The 16,091-nt window shown below is 36.6% G+C and overlaps 2 protein-coding genes across 6 annotated transcripts; one reads left to right on the top strand and one right to left on the bottom strand.

The window, feature by feature from the left end:
- Positions 1 to 2,218: 2,218 nt before the first annotated feature.
- On the bottom strand, positions 2,219 to 8,461 carry LOC110840726 (cilia- and flagella-associated protein 36). Its single transcript, XM_022085952.2, has 7 exons — positions 8,069 to 8,461; positions 7,061 to 7,128; positions 6,131 to 6,241; positions 5,715 to 5,917; positions 4,562 to 4,722; positions 3,973 to 4,040; positions 2,219 to 3,250 (listed from the first exon to the last, which is right to left on the bottom strand). Exons 1-7 carry the CDS (start codon positions 8,187 to 8,189, stop codon positions 2,996 to 2,998), a joined length of 987 nt encoding a protein of 328 aa, XP_021941644.1. The 5' UTR covers positions 8,190 to 8,461; the 3' UTR covers positions 2,219 to 2,995.
- A 1,187-nt stretch (positions 8,462 to 9,648) lies between these two features.
- Positions 9,649 to 14,714, top strand: LOC110840727 (uncharacterized). 5 transcript variants are annotated; one of them, XM_087352554.1, is made up of 6 exons: positions 9,649 to 9,794; positions 11,232 to 11,359; positions 11,817 to 11,900; positions 12,000 to 12,188; positions 12,933 to 12,977; positions 13,362 to 14,714. In XM_087352554.1, exons 4-6 carry the CDS (start codon positions 12,020 to 12,022, stop codon positions 14,666 to 14,668), a joined length of 1,521 nt encoding a protein of 506 aa, XP_087208680.1. In that variant the 5' UTR covers positions 9,649 to 9,794; positions 11,232 to 11,359; positions 11,817 to 11,900; positions 12,000 to 12,019; the 3' UTR covers positions 14,669 to 14,714. The 5 variants fall into 5 exon arrangements, with proteins under 5 accessions (XP_087208680.1, XP_087208679.1, XP_087208678.1 ...); XM_087352553.1 differs by lacking the exon at positions 9,649 to 9,794 and adding an exon at positions 9,815 to 10,178; XM_087352552.1 differs by lacking the exon at positions 9,649 to 9,794 and adding an exon at positions 9,815 to 10,277.
- Positions 14,715 to 16,091: the final 1,377 nt, after the last annotated feature.

The following is a 16,091-nucleotide window of genomic DNA, read 5'->3' as shown; positions in this document are numbered from 1 at the left end:
TCTGGGTAAGTTTTTTGACTGTTGTATGTAGTGCATGTTTGGTTAATGATATAATGCGTGTGTTGTGCTGACTGACCTAGTTCCTTTCCTTACACATTGCATCCAACTGTGTATGATGTTTTGGAAATAGAAGAGCACATTTTTTTCTTTATATATATTGCAGGCTGGGGTTTGATCCCAGACAGGGGCAGAGGATTTTTCCTCTAGCCTCTGTGTCCAGACCGGCTGTGGTGTCCATCCTGCCTCCTGTCCAGTGGGTACCAGGGTCCTTTCCCAGGGGTAAAGTGCAGCCAGGGTGTGATGCTAACTACTCCCCCCTATCTAGTGCTAAGGTTAAGAATGAGAAGAATGAGTAGGAGCTATACCTCCTCTCCCCCCAAGCATCTACACAGCATGTAGTGAGACAGCTTTACTGTACTTACAGATTGAGAAAACTGTAAATTCATATAATAGGGAGGTTATGTTTGTCCATCTGCATGTTTCAAACCCTGAATTTACTGAACAAATTTTGATGAATTTTTATTCTGGGTGACCTCCACTAAAAGCCTATATCGTAGAAATAGGGCATTGTGAGAAGGTTGTGTTTGCTTGTCATTGCTATGTGGTAGTTGTGATTTGCAGGGAAAGATTTTTTTTGTTTTGTTTTGTAGTTGCCATACCATATACCATCATCAGTACAGATCTGAAGATGGATCCTGTCTGCCATGACATTTTACCGAGAATGTTCATGTAAGAAAATGTAGCAACCATTTGATCAGTAGTGAGCTAATCATGTGATTCTTGTACAGTTCCAAGTTATTGACAATCCTCTATGTGGAGGTAACCATTGTCACCAAGGGTCAAAAGTTGCAGCAAGATTTCTTGAAAAGGAATGTGATTTAGGAAGACATTGCAACTAGGAGGAAATCATGTGTTTACAAGTAATTGTTTACTCATCTCCCTGTGTGTTTTGAACTGTGGCTAGTCAAAGACTGGGTCCTTCTGCATGACAGTGCGCTGGCACATTATTAACTGCTGATGAAGTTGCATGTCATGAAGTGTGGTGTGGTGATGACACCTCAGTCCTGCATTTTACTTTCTACTGTCATAGGACCGTTTTGAAGTTCTGCCACTTTAAGAATGCAGCAGACGTTTAAGTGGCTTCAAAGATTGAATTTTTGAAAGTAGCGATGTGGTGGCTTCCATAAAGGTTTCACACAACTGTATGAACACTGGCTTAAGCGTATCCCTGCTGATGAACAGTATTTCAAAGGTAACTATATTTAAGATGTTCCTAATGCCACCAGATTCAAGATTTTGCCCCTATCCTGACTGAATTATACAACAGCGCACAAGATACTCATACAAAAAGCTGACGTTCCACATCAAACAGAGAGGTTGGAAATTAAACAAGTTGAAGTTCATATATTTCTATTGCACAAAGAACCTTCAATAAGTACATTTTCCATGAAGTTGTATTCATGCAAATAATAATATTGAATTACTGAAGTGAAATTATCTCAGTTTAATACTAGAGCAAACAGTTTCATATTCTGTCTTTTATACTACATAATTTTTTTAAAGTTTTCAGAGGATTGTACTCTGTATCCTATATTTTTGGAGGGGAGGGATCACTGCTGTCCTTTGATTACAGTACCTATATTGACATCACAGTCTTTAACAGAAGTTCAGGGCAGCATCCTGACTCTCAAAAGAGCACCAGGCTATTGGCCTAACACTTCCCTACTTCACCTTCAGCTACATTTTAATAATTTTTGTTCTGATATGTTGGCAGTATAAAGCTGTAGGCTGTTCTCTACCATATTAAATAATTTCTGTTCTTTAATTTTAGGAAGGACATCATTAATTTTCTGCCTGTGTCTTAGTATTCAATTGACACAAACATTTCCTACAAATATTCCCTTCTTTCATACTGTTGGCTTTCATGGTGAGTTTTTCTGTTGGTCTAGAAGAGGCCAAGACATGCATCATACCACTTCCTAAGCTTCAAAATACCATCCAGTATTACCATTTTTTAACTAAATGTGATGAACTGGCAACTCATCAAATTGTCTTCTAACCAGTCAAGCAGCAGTGGAGTTCTAAAACCCAAAAATCTCTAAATGTTGGAGAGTAAAAATGTTTTATAGGAGAGTGGTGAAGAATACAATAATTTTATAGTTTGTAAGAAAGGGAGTCGGATCTAAAATATTTAGTTTTAATTAATTGAAACGACATATGAAGATGTTTTATGCTTTCACACACTTTTTTATTTCATACATGTTAATGAAGTGAAAAATTAATAATGCATTAACTGACAATAAGTAGCACAATCATAGTTTTAAATGTGTGCAAATTGACAGTGTACCAGTTTTAATTAATCAATAATATATGTTGTTAATGTTGTGTATATCTTATTTATTTTAAAAAAGTCAGTATTATTAAATGCTGAAAGTGTTCTGCTAAAATACACAAAATTAAGATTGTTTTGTTTTAATATTTCTTTTGGGATACACTACATTTGTACAAACAGACAGGAAAGGCAACTTGAAGGTGACAGTTACATGTTTCTGACGAATTGGCTTCAGGGGTGTGAGTACAGTAAATAGAATGTCTTGAACTTGGGCAATGATTAAGAAGCCAGCTGTTTTATAGCATGTTTGAACACTGAGGTTACACATTTATTAGATTAAATGCATGGTTTTTCAGTTCAATTACTTTGTAAATGTGCGATTTTGTGTTGAAATGTGGTGATATAATCTTTACTTTCTGTTCTAAAGTTTGAAGCCATCACATTGTGCAGTGGGATTTATCTCAGTTTTAAGTAACCTTATTGCTGTGGCCAGACATTTTTAGTTTTGCCTCTATGATTGCAAGGACAGAAGAACAAGGACATTATATGCTAGTTAAGTTATAAATGCCATTTTCATTTTATAGATTGTTTTCCAAATTATATACAAAGGATAGGCTACTTGAAAAATTCAAACAGGAGCATACACAGTCTAGATTCTAGACTCTAGAACTTCCTTCCAACCACTTCAGATTTCAGTCGTTCTGCAAGAGCCTTCCGCACCTGCAAGGTTTGTGCATTGATTTCAGGCTGACCAGCAAGTGCCAACTGTGCTGCTTTTGCAGATCTAGGACGCTGCTTGCTGCTACCAGTTTCCACTGCCTGGAGCTGCTTTTCTCGTTCTTGCTTTTTAAGGGCTAGAAGTTTGTCTCGCTGTGCATTCAGGTATTCTTGTCTTCTCATCAGATCTTCAGCATCAACCTGCCGGAAAGAGAGTCTTGGTGTATTACTCCAAGATTACAAGCCCTCAGTATGGAATTTCCAGAGCTGTATGTACTATACTGTACCAACAAGATGTGTTATACAAAATTGTTTGTTTAGTAATATTACAAAATGTGAGACATCATACTTTACAAATTTATACTGCCCCTTGATCTGATTTCAGCCAAGTGTTGGATCAGAGGGGAAGTTTTAACTGAGCACCAAATATGCTAATTCCATGAAAGAGTCTTTTCCTTTCAGCATTTATGACTACAATTTTATATGAATTTGTCATGTATTCCAATGAGGGTTGTTCAAAGTTTCAAACGTTTGTACCATTTGTGTTAAGAAGAACCAAACAACAGAACAGACACTTCACTAGCAAATGATGTAATATGTGTATGTGCACTTGAGCAATTAAGGCTGGCAAAGCGTAGAATGTATTAAAGAATTTAACAGTTTTGTGGACTTATAAACATGAAACATATCTTCATTATTTGAGCTCCCTGCATACTTCTTTACACCTCATATGTGTAACAGTTAAAAGGGGCACAGCGGTGTCAGCCTTTGTCAATATTACAATTCCATGTACAGGTTCATTGCAGGTTGCAAATTTCAACTTTTTTGTTTTAGATGTTCAGGTAAGTTATAACACTAAATTTCTGTGACTGCTGCATGAATTTGTTGGGCACTTTTAGCTTAATGTGTAGATGTGAAGTTACCTGTTTTTTTATCTGCATTTCATCCTCATATTTTGTGGGCACTGATTCTTCTTTCTGCAATTGCGGTTCTGAAACATGGTTGTTTGTGTTACTCCTACAGAGGAAAAACTCTCACTCCCAGAAGATGTGAACATGATCTAGAGATGAAAGTTCAGTTGCGTGGTAAGACAGGTAAGGTGGGTATGAAATTCAACCATCTAGTGCATTGGCCATCACTTTATTTTGTCATTTCCTGTTATGGCAAATGATTTGATTTTGATTGCCACATGCTTGGAGGCAGTTTTGTGAAACAAAATGTTACTGGAAAAGTCAACTTTGGCTGTGGACATATTAAATTTCTTAGAAGACGTGATAGTCGGTAGTTACCTGCGTTCTCTTGTAAGGGTATTGGGTTAAAGTCTGGCTGTGCACAATGTAGATTTTTAATTCAGGGACACTACACTTTAAAAACCTACTAGGATGTCAATAGCATGAAGTACTGTTATAGTAATTTGTAATAATTTTAGAAAAAATATGTTAAAGACTTTTGTTTAAATTGTATCAGGTACACTGTGACAGGGTTTTTGGGGCTTCAGAACACTTAATGTACCAATTGTGAGCTGGAGTGCAGTCTGCAACAGCCCCTTCTCCCTTTTGCACTCTGCTTCCAAACGATGGCGTTCCTCAGGTGATGACACAAGGCTCTGTTCTATCTCCAGAGTAGATCTGTCCAGCATCTGCTTGTTTATCTCATACTCTTCAAGTGACTGCCTGTATCACGTGCAAGGTGACAAGATTATGACCAAGAATGGTAATTGATTACGGGTTTTAATCAAATATTCAGTACTAATTGTTTAAACTATAAAATAATGTGTAATCTTCAGAAGCTAATGACCCTCTCAAACAAAAGCAAGCTGTAATAAATCTCGTAAAGAAGACCCATTTCATGAACAAAATAAGCACTTGAATACAACAAAATAACATTGTATTGTATTGTAAAATAAATTATTACATTTATACAGTGACTTTTTGATCATTTTTATACTGCTCTTTTCTTGATTTGCTTTGTCAACGGTTGACTTGTATGTTGACCTTTGTTTTGAATTTCGGCCACAGTAAACGATGATTAAGGCAAAAAAAACGGAAATTTATTTGTTTCTGTCATGAATAAAAAGTATAGACAGGAGTGTCAAACCTTTCAGAGTACAGGCCACTTTATGTGAACTGTTGATGTAATTTATGGTTATGTTATAGAAGTAACATTATTTTTCATGCTATCAAAATAATTTCACAAATTATTAAACCAATAATTTGCATATAGGGCAGTTTTAAACTGCTTTTCTATCAAGTCACTATGTCCACTTTTGCAGGTGATAATTTGTAATTCTACTCCTTGGCTTTTGTATGAAATGTTTTCTTATTATAGAAGAGTTGCACATATATATAGGTAGTGCCAAATTGTTATACAAGTGCACTGGCTGCCTGTTCAGGTGAGAGAAGAGGTTTAGAGAGACATGTGAGTTTGTAAAATTTAAGAAGAGCTGAAGCAACCTGAGCCTGTCAGGCTTCTTGGCATTTTGAATTTTCCCCATCAGTGTTTAGATGTGCATGAACATCAGGAAAATGTAAGAACCTAACACTGCATAGTGATGGTGTAAATATAAAAGCACAAAACTGATTTTAGTGAAACATACAGACAAATATAATAAACAGACTGTATGTAAACCACAAATCGTAGGTTACACATGACAACCAATCTTTACTTGATAACCTCCTCCATGATTCGGGATTCCTCCTCTGTCTGCAGGTTTTCATCACCATCTGTTGGCAGGAATGACTGCGGTGTGATGCCATAGCGCTGCTGGATCATCTCCAGTGCTTGCAGCTGAAGCTCTACATTCTTCTGGATCATCATCCTCTTGAATATTTCATAGTCATTAGCTGCCCACACTTGTTCAAACAGGGTCTGCAACAGGCACATGACTGTAAGTTTCAAGTGTACAGATGCAGTGTTAAAAATTTAAAATATACTTGGACTAAAGGATTAGTGTTTTTTAAACAATTTAGTTTTGAAGAGAACAATTATGAGATATAGCCCTCTGAAGCTAAATAAATTTAAAAATGTATATACACATTTTTAACAAGAAATTGCTGTAGGAAGTGAGATTAGTGCACCTACTTGTTGAAAGCGTATTTGCAAGCCTCCTGCTGAGTTCTTACTGCATGCATTTTCAAATTGCTCTGGTGTAATACCAATGTCTTCCATATAACTTCCCAGCATTGAGTCCACCTAAAATGAAAATTGTAAATCATAAAATGTAAGTGCCTATCAGAAGAGGAACATATATTTATACAGTGACATTAAATATGATGACATATTCTGTGAAGATTTGTATTTGAAATGGACATTTGGATTATCAGTGGTTTTGTAGTGGTGGTTGTATACATGTAAGAAGGTTCTTACAAACTTTAATTCTCTCTGTACCAATGAACTCAATGTTCTAGCGTAGCTTTCGAAACGTCCTGGGATCGATCCTGATCATTCATATTTTTCCAAATATCCTGCTATATTTGTCCGAGTGTATCAGGTGTTGATACGTTTGTTTGGTCATTTTGCTGGCAAAACTTCTGAAACAAGTGAGTGAGATGCATGTAATTGGTTGTTTCGGCTACTTGAGTTACATGACCGAACCAACGTGGCCTGTCTGCTTTAACAACACAAAAATCCCTTGAAGAAAAGTGTATTTTACAATTCCCATATTTTGTCTGTTATGTCCCAGTATTGTCCGTTCCACTTTGTCATCAGACATGTTCAATTGATTTTTTTTTTTGGCACAGTAAAATAGTGTTCCATAGCTGAAAAAATAAACAGCAAACTAATCTAGATACCTTATAACGTAATCTTAAAAAGGTACTGGACGTGCCTACAATGCGATACGAATTAAGAGCATTGGAATGTAGTTTAATTAATATCTACACTTTAGACAGTCTTGTTCATGCTTCACAATATGGAATCCACCATTCAAGTTTAACTTGATTTTAGTACAAGGAATTGTGCTAATGCTGCCCCCTTTCTTCATTTCAGCTTCATGAAAACAAACTCTCTTACCAGATCTTTGTATTCTTCGTAAATTTTCTTGTACTCGTCTTCATGTTCCGAGTGTCCTGGTTCGAAGACTGAAAAGTGCAAAATACAAAATCATAACAGTTCCGTCATGAGTTTAATTTGAAAGAAGCGATTTTATTTGTATGTTCCCAGTATACTTTGTAATTTTCATTGATAAAAGTCATTGTATTTAGATTAAAGGGTCAAGATTGTGCAGAGTAGACCAATTTACTTTATCAGTATTCTGTTCATGGTTTTTGTCCCATTAGGTGGAGCATAGCACCAAAAGGGGCATGGATTTCATTGGTACTTCAAGAACCCAAAAGGATTCCATGGTCAGATTAGTTCGGGAACACTGCCGCTGAAGAACGAGTAGTTCAAAACGCCTGCAACACTACATTTGGGCCACCGTCTTAACTGGGGAATTTGCCTATAGATGTCGCGGTCTATTTAAAACTTCTTGGGTTTCCTAAGATTTTAGGTTCTGACGGCGGCGAGAATGAAGTTGATTTTTTTTTGGGGGGGTGGAGGGGAGGGGAGGGTGAGTAAATCGCCGTGGAGACAGGAAACCTCCTCTGGGACGCCTGTAAACTCTACCAGTCTATACGGCGAAAATTCTGAAAAGACAGTCAGTCTTTAAAACGAAAACAGCAGACCTCTGTAACCAACCACGAAACCGAACTGTTGAGTAATTAGAACGAAAAACCATCTAACTTATGGTATACAGGGAAGGTAGGCTTTCTCTAACACGCTGATAGTAGAACCTTAAACTCCAGCATTGTTGATAGAAAAGTCTGCTAGTAGACACATTTTGGAGTCAATTTCATCTTCAGATTCTATTAACAGTTAATCTAAATGTTGTTGGATTTCAGATTTCACTGCGTTGTGAACTTAGATTGTGGTCTTTGAGCTGTAATGCAGCGTAGTGTGTTAGGTATCAGGTACCTATCCCGAAGGCCACTTCTAGGGCGAGTCGTTATAGCGTTAAAGTAATGACTTTATGTCGCCTACCTGATGACTTTTGTTCGATGAATGTTAGTATTGGAGCATTCCATATTGGTCCCTGCAGAAACCCCACCAGTGAATCGAAGACCCAGGAACAATCTTCTGATCCCATTGTTAGTAATCGCATAACAAACCAATCTGTTTTATTGTCGGTACAAACATGCACGCCACAAATATAGGAATCTATCGAATACCCACTGGTTGCTATAGCAACGAACTTCAAAACATTGCCGGTCTCGCTGTCTATAGGTCTTGCAGAACTTCAGTTCCAGTAAACTGACTCTTGTAAATGTGGTTAATACATTCTGTATAGGCCATAAACCTGCAATGAAATGACTTAAACATTTACGGACGTTGCGGTATTATTGCCTTATACTTTTATTTGGAAGAAAAATCTGCAAAATAATGCACTGAGCAGATACAAGTTCATAATTTGACTCACTATTGCATAATCTGATGAAACATCCAAAATGTCCGCGCGTCCATTAGATACTTCTGCCATGTTCTTCTATGGAAATATCTGCATGAATGTTGAACGTTTACGGTTTTTATAATGTAAATAACAGTTTAAACTTCCAGTAAAAAAGGCAAGGTTTTATATATTTTGATATTATTTTGGAGAGCAGAAGAGATGATTATTTTTAAGCCGGAAAAAAGAAACTTATATAAAAAACAACAAACAAACCTAAAAGGAAAAAGACACACAGGAAGATCTAATAACGATTTTCTTTAACTGCAGAATTCAACATTTGCATATAGATCATGAAATTTCTAGTTACTTAGTACGTCAGCGAAAGCAGCTTATTATTTTAATCGTGCTAGGTGAAGTTCTAGAGTTATGCAGCAAGAGTTCAGACGCAGATAAAATGATGTAATTCAGATCTATAGACAGAATGCAAGCTACCTTTGCTTTACTTCCGAAGTTTAACCTGAATAGCTGACAAAAAAGGGCGAAGTGAATACTGAAGACTTTTCGACCATCGACCAGTATAAAATGGAAACAATGTCAGAGGAAGAAAAAGATGATGACATTAAGGATTTAAGTTGATAGATTAATCCAAAGATGACACAGATCGATGTGGGAAAGTTTGTGATTGAGGATTGCTCGCTGGTGACACAGATAATTTATGCAAGCATTTTCATTTTATTTTGTATGGAATTGAAGCTACAGACGAGACGGCTGCTTGGAATCGTGAGATGGCTTATGATGACTCCATTGCGTATAACATATTGTGCATGTATATCACTAATAACCAATTCATACGTCATCTGTGGTATCTGTTTGTGTGAGCGACCCTCAGCGGGGAATTACTCTGTTCTAATTTTGTAGAACAGTTTCTGGTGTTGCTCCAATAATTATTTCTTTTTTCACTTTGTATTGATGCCCGAAAATCGGAATCTTACATAACTCGTTCTTCCTGAAGGGGTTTTATTTGTGGATACACCTTTTCTCTTCTAATTTATTGAGCCAATTCGGTAAAGCGGGTGGATAAGTGGTACAAATTCCGTTCGAGTCCTTTCAGATACATACTGAAAATTGTTTACGTTCATCGGGTACCACCTTCACAGACTCCTAGGTCCCGGGGACCGTAGGTTGGCAACCACCGTTGGTTTAGCGGGATTTCATCTGTCAGAAATTCGTTGTCACTGATTTCCTAAAGCAATAACACATTTGATATTTACGCAATCAATCATTTGGCGAGTAGAGTAATGTAACTTGGTATTTTTTCACGTAAGTGATGCCTGACTATGACTGACTAATAGATATATCGAGTAGCTGCACATTATGTGACCTGTGATAGTTAGCTATGTCTGTAAACGACGACAAATTTTAATGGGTGGCAGTGGCGACCGGAATCGTGCTACCAAATTGAGAACGTGTTTGGTGGTGGGAAAGAATTGTAGTTTGCAGAATGTTGTTGACAGATTGGATATTTCGTCAGTTTTTGCCATGTTTTTATAGCGCGCAGTGTTAATTCACGTTGTTTTTAGTAAAGACAAATCTGATTTAATAGAATCATTATCTGACAGAAATTACACTTTTCTTCGTCAAGGATTGGCAATGCCAATGAAATAAAAGACGAACATAAAGCAACGTATTACTTGGCGCGTAAATGTACGTGTATGTTTATCGCCGAAGTCAAATAAAGTCTGAGTAGATAACATTGGAATTGTAGCTGGGTGTATAGGTGTCCGTGATCGCCGTCCTGACCAGGTTAACTTTTCATGTGTGTAAAACGGGTCCGTGTTTCCAAATTTACAAGTACTCAGCAAAGTGTTGATGGCAGGGAACTGTGGTTAGACATAGTCCATCATGACACGTCCAATCTGTGTTTTGAATTTACAGTTAAAGGCGTGTCGGTATTGTACACGGGGAAAGAATTTATTTTAAGTCTTATTGTAATTGTGTCGCTGTTAGCAACGCTGGACATTTATAACCCCAATTTGTGTGTTGTAGCTTTTCTTATTTTTTTAATTGGGCATCTGGTTGCGAAAGTGCTGTGGAATGTTAACAGCGGTTAGTTAATTTTAATATTTTAAATTCCTGGGAAAGTGGTGTATTTTAATGTAATATTTACCTGGTGGTACATTGATTGGAGAGTTGCATTAGGCTGAAGTCTGATCCATTGTTTGGAGAATGGGAAGCAAATTGAAAATATTGTGTGTCCACAATGTAGAATGACGTTTCAGTTCTCAATGATCGCCAAATGATCAGAATTTGTTGAGGTGAAAATGCAAATTGCTATATGGATTGTTTTAGAGCTAACCAAACTCAGCCAATAAGGAGAATTTGTGTGGGACTAAAAAAATTACTTTGTAATGTGGCAAGGGGAACCTGTACTTTTATCCTTCCTTTATGTTGGAGGCTATGATGTTTGTGTTAAATCAGTAAAACACAAGTCTGAATTCTGAGGAATTAGGCAAATCAAAATTGTTTGTATGTGATGTAGATCTGATGATTGGAGTTCTCACGAGATACTGGTGGTTTTAGTTTACAGATTATTGAACTTCCAAACATTTTGGCCATCTGGCTATTTTCCATTTCTGTGTCACAGCATTTGAATTTTTAAATGGCAGAGTAGATTAATATTTATCTCTAAACGTGAATTCTGGATGTAATTTATTTTACAAATCATGGTCATAATACCAGTATGCATGTCTTTTTAAGAGTCGCTACTCCTTGTGGCTCCAGTAGGAATCCAGCTTACAGCCACATATCATTCTGGACATCAGACATCACAGTTTATACCATGGCACTTCATTATAGATGTTGTTATCAATGAAGCAATAACTGGGGTATGTAGAAGGCTTTTTATGGTGTACAGAGTTATGTTTTTACATAAAATTGAGTCTAACAAAAGTGACTATTTCTCAAGTTTATGATGATTCAAATCAGTTGTAAACATTTGTGACAGTGGCATATTACATGTAGCAGTACTCTTTCTGGACTTTGTCATCTGGTATTCTGAACAGGACACATTTTGGAAATTTTTCTATTCTGTTTGGAATGCTAAATGAAGGGAAGAGCCCAGAAATTTAGTAATGCAAATAATAATGTTTTTTTTAAGTTTAGGACTACAATGTTGAAATAAGCAGGAAATTAATAGATCTGTGCAGTACCTCAAGGAGTTTTTGTGATTTATACTCTCACAGTACTGTTAGGGTAGTTAAATATAGGAGTTTGTAATGACCATTTTCTTACAATGTGTTCCAAAGTTGATGTGTAATCTTATGATAATAATGTCTTTTTCAGTACCGAGTTGTCTACTATCTTGCAGTGCTGGTGGAGCAGCCACATCATGCAACCACCAAGAAGAAGCTGATTCCACTGTTTCAGGTAGATTCATGTACAATGAATTTTAAGTGGATGGGAAACATCTTAATTCTCGTATCATATACAAACATGAGATGATTCATAGCAAATGTTTCTTTGCAGTATACAAGACCACGCCTGGCATGTCTGGAAGTGATCTACCAGAGTATTCAAAAAGCACTTTTGTTCCAGAAGTCAGTAGAGCAAAGAGAGAAGTTGTGACCACATTCAGGAAGCTGTTAGAACCTGACTGCTACTGGGTGTCAAGAGAATTAGGTTTCCAAGTTGTACTTCCACCTTGCTCAAAAGTTGGTAAACACATATAGAAAATATGGATATTGAACCATTATCCATCAGCTGTTTTAAGAGCTTTGAATTTAGATTATTTGTTAGGTGTTCCCACACGATTGATTTCAGCAATTTCTATTTTATAATGAAGTCCTAAAGTCTTTATCTTCATTAGTCTTAAAAAGAAAACCATCATGTGATTAATATGTGAAAAGTAGAAGGAATAACATTTTGACATAACTCTTTGTTTACTTTGTCAACTTGTTAATGCATAAAAGTTAACTTGGCCATCATGTTGATGATGTTGATGTCAGGTGTCCTCTGGTAGCATAATCTCATGCTGTGTTTCATAGGATTTGGCATATGTATTTAATGCAGTGAAACAGGCATACAGATGTGCTAATAATGATACCATAAGCCTTGCTTTCCTTATAAAATATGGACATAGGGCTTGGGAAGAAACAGTTTTTGGTGTTTCTGCAGCATATTTGCTAATTTTCAACTTGAGCTTAACAAGAGAGACTTGGGCACAAGAGTTGTTTCACGTTGTGAAGGTTATTGTAGGTTTGCCAAGTTAAGTTGCAGGAAATGAATAATTTCTAGCAGTGGGCTAACATAAAATTTTGGTAGCAATCAGAAAATTGACATTGGAAGCTATACAGAAGCGTCAGATGGTGTACACATAGTGAAAATTTGTGTTAATTAGCTTTGAAGTAGAAGTTTTTTTTAATAATTGTAAATATGTGTATTGCTTATTTTTCATTTCAGGTATTAAAATGGGTGCCGGTTACAGTGACATGTTCCATAGTGTTGGTAAGTACACAGCATTAAACCTGGTCTGTTATTGTGAGAAGGAACTTTGATTGGTGATATATTAAAACAATGTGGTGACAAAAATATTTGGACTTGTGAGAGATTGACTAATGGGAAATGAAAGAAATACACAACAAGGAGCATCACCAGTTTTGTATGTTTTATTCACTATATAATTTCTAATATTGCTTGTGTTTTTGGGTGCTAGCACCATGTTGGAATGGGGCTGTATTGTGAACGTTTAGGAACATGCTGCCTCGGTTTTAGGGTATGAGTATGCAGGATGAAAATACAGTTTGTTATATATAAATTCTTTTATATTTCTGTGTGTGTGTGCACGCGTGTGTATTTGTGAAGTTTAGACACTTGTATTTCCTTTTCCAGGGAGAGGCCATCAGCAGTGGGAGGAGGATATGCTATCTAATGTGCATCACTGTGATGGTAGTAGAGCCAGCATTGACTCTACCAGTGTACGTTGCCTGAGACGTAGTCTTTCTGCTAGTGAGTTACCAAGCCTGCAAAGTTCTGCATCAAAGTGGGACATAGGTTTAAAATTAGGTGACAAAAGCATGGTGACACAAAATGAGTCTCCTGCGATTTACTTGATACCTTTGAAGGATGTACAAAGTGGAAACACTGTCTCCATGACTTCTGGTACTGGTGACAGTAACTGTCACACTGTTCCACAAAATGTTGACAGACATGTACATTTATCAGGAGGTACACTATCCAGAAGAGTTATGTCAAGAAAGGGGAAATTTCATGATGTGTGTAGCTTTGAATCAAGTTATCCTTCGCAGAAGAGAGGGGTACCAGCAGACAAACTTGCATGCTTGGTTAAGGAAAGCTCATCACTTGTTTCACTGGATGAGCAATTGTCTCCATGTTGCAATCAAAAGGGGTTGCAGTCATTTAGTGACCAGACCAGCCAGTCAATTAAGGAATTGAATGGTGATGTTTTGAAGGATACGACTAACGCATTAGGAAATTTAACTACTAAATATCAAAAGAAGTGTTACCAAACACAGGATCTGACCATATACTCTGAAGGAATGTGCCCTACTGATTGTACTGGATCATGCCTGAGCCTTGCAAGCCACTGCTTGGAGGAATCTACAGCTGTGCTTATGCAAGAACACAAAATGATTGAATTATCCCAAGAAGTATGTAACAGTGACATGGAACGCACTGAAGTCCCCAGATGTACATGTTGTGATGCTGATGACAGTTGTAATTCTGGATGTTGTGCTGTTACCACAGAATGTAGAGATATGAAGCATGTGGATGTTAACACTGGTACTCCATCAACAGGTTCCAGCAGTCGTGACAGATCTTGCACTCAGGCTGTAGGTTACAGTGACTGTATTTCTGCACATGGAATAGAGATCCGGAGTTGTAGATTCCGTGATGTTTTGGAACCACCAGACTATCCAAGACCTCTCAGCTACACACATACTTTAACTAGAAGTCAGTTTCAGAACCATGTTAAAAGCATTGAGGGTAAAGTTTATTTGGATGTGAACGACATCTTGTCTTATAATGATGACTTCATGAGGCCAGAACCGAGAACAAGATCAATGAAAGCTAAGAGATACAACTTGAAGAAGTTGCTTCAAGACATGATGAGTTATCCGACAGTGGTATTGTGTCGAATAGATGATAAAATTCAGGAAAAGTCATTTGTAAATTGATTAGATCTTTTGTGTGAGGGGTAATTCAGTGCTATTAATGGGGGGGGGGGGGGGGGGAACTTATGAAGTTTCAAATATTAAAAAAAATTATTGGAAATATGTTTCTTTGAATTGAGCTTGCAGTAGAGTGTACATAGTACAGTGTTTGTGTTACTATTTTTTATAATTTATTAACATAGTCACTGCTTAACTAACTCCATGGAGCAGAGTCCTTGAGAAGTCATGAGCCCAGCACTGGTACTTGTCCTGAGCCAGATGAATTCAGTTCACTCACTATCTTACATGTTTCATTAAGATCCATTTTAGTATTAACTTTCCATCCAGCAGTCACTTCTTTGTGAGAGATGGTTTCTCTACCAGAAATGTTATGGTACAACATCAAAATTGTTCTTTGAATCTGATTAAGAAAAGTAACTAAAACATATCAGTAGTTTGCATATAAAATTATACTACGCTGATCTTTTTTTTGCCTGGAGTGTATTTTACACAAGTTTTTTTAATGTTCAAGCGAACTCGTGGAAAAGCTACAGAACAAGCCAACAGAAAGTGTTTGTGCTCGAGTTTTGTATATAAGTCTTTGTTCATGTGTTAGTTTTTAGTTTGGGTATTATTGTGTTTTGTTATGTTTTGAAGTATTCAAACTAATGTTGAATTCAGCTTTTGGAAGCAAGTACACAGTCTGTTTCATCACTTAATAAGGAAAGCGTCTGATAAATTGTACTGTTCACAGCCTGTGTGTTATTTGAAGTTTTAACCTCCACAGTTTGAATATGGTTTTTGTGACAGATATTGGGGATTTGGTTTCTCTGTGAACCAGTATGGTTGAATATAATTTTATAAGATTTGAAACTTTCAAAGCTACTGAATGCTATGAGTCTTCCAGGAGTTACAATCATGAGATGATTTCATTGTAAATATGGTTGTCATATGTAATGTTCTCATAGTTTTCTGTGCTGGTGGCTGTTAAATATTTTCTTTTCTTTTTGTGTTAATGTAACAAATAATGTAAATGAGTTATATAGTGTAAGGAAAATGATGAACTATGTGGATTGTTGTTTGTTGCAACTTGATTTTAACATCACTGATAGGTGTTAACAGATGAATCTGAACATTGGTACTACTTTTAGATATGAAAGTGTTTTTGTCCAGCTGTGTCAAACATTAGTATGTGGTCCTTTTAAAACAAGAAAGAAAGAAGTAATAGTCATTTGTGCAGTAAGGTGAACAGAACAACTCCCAAGCATTAGCATTGTCAAAAATCCTTAGGTCGATGTGGTTCAGTGTGTTGATATAATGGTATATTAATCCAGCAGAACTGACATTTCATGTACTAATAAGAAGCCATAATGTGAGTCCAAGAGCTATTTGATGAGTGATTAATTTTGTCTTTTGCATTCTCTTTTAAGGATAATTTGCCATTTAA

The sequence above is a fragment of the Zootermopsis nevadensis genome, unplaced genomic scaffold (genome assembly GCF_977971745.1).
Source record: "Zootermopsis nevadensis isolate Lab colony 2312 unplaced genomic scaffold, Znev_1.0 Znev_ptg000021l, whole genome shotgun sequence".
Classification (NCBI taxonomy): domain Eukaryota; kingdom Metazoa; phylum Arthropoda; class Insecta; order Blattodea; family Termopsidae; genus Zootermopsis; species Zootermopsis nevadensis.
Note: the sequence above shows the minus strand (reverse complement) of the source record. Positions and strands in the feature narration are given on the sequence as shown.

Coding starts and splice junctions, on each gene's coding strand:
- LOC110840726 (XM_022085952.2), bottom strand. CDS start 8,189: ATGCGATTACTAACAATGGGATCAGAAGATTGTTCCTGGGTCTTCGAT. Junction 6,242..7,060: donor ACGAAGAATACAAAGATCTG/GTAAGAGAGTTT, acceptor TTTTCATTTTAG/GTGGACTCAATGCTGGGAAG. Junction 3,251..3,972: donor AAATGCAGATAAAAAAACAG/GTAACTTCACAT, acceptor TCTTTCCGGCAG/GTTGATGCTGAAGATCTGAT.
- LOC110840727 (XM_087352554.1), top strand. CDS start 12,020: ATGTCTGGAAGTGATCTACCAGAGTATTCAAAAAGCACTTTTGTTCCA. Junction 12,189..12,932: donor TCCACCTTGCTCAAAAGTTG/GTAAACACATAT, acceptor TTTTCATTTCAG/GTATTAAAATGGGTGCCGGT. Junction 12,978..13,361: donor TGACATGTTCCATAGTGTTG/GTAAGTACACAG, acceptor TTCCTTTTCCAG/GGAGAGGCCATCAGCAGTGG.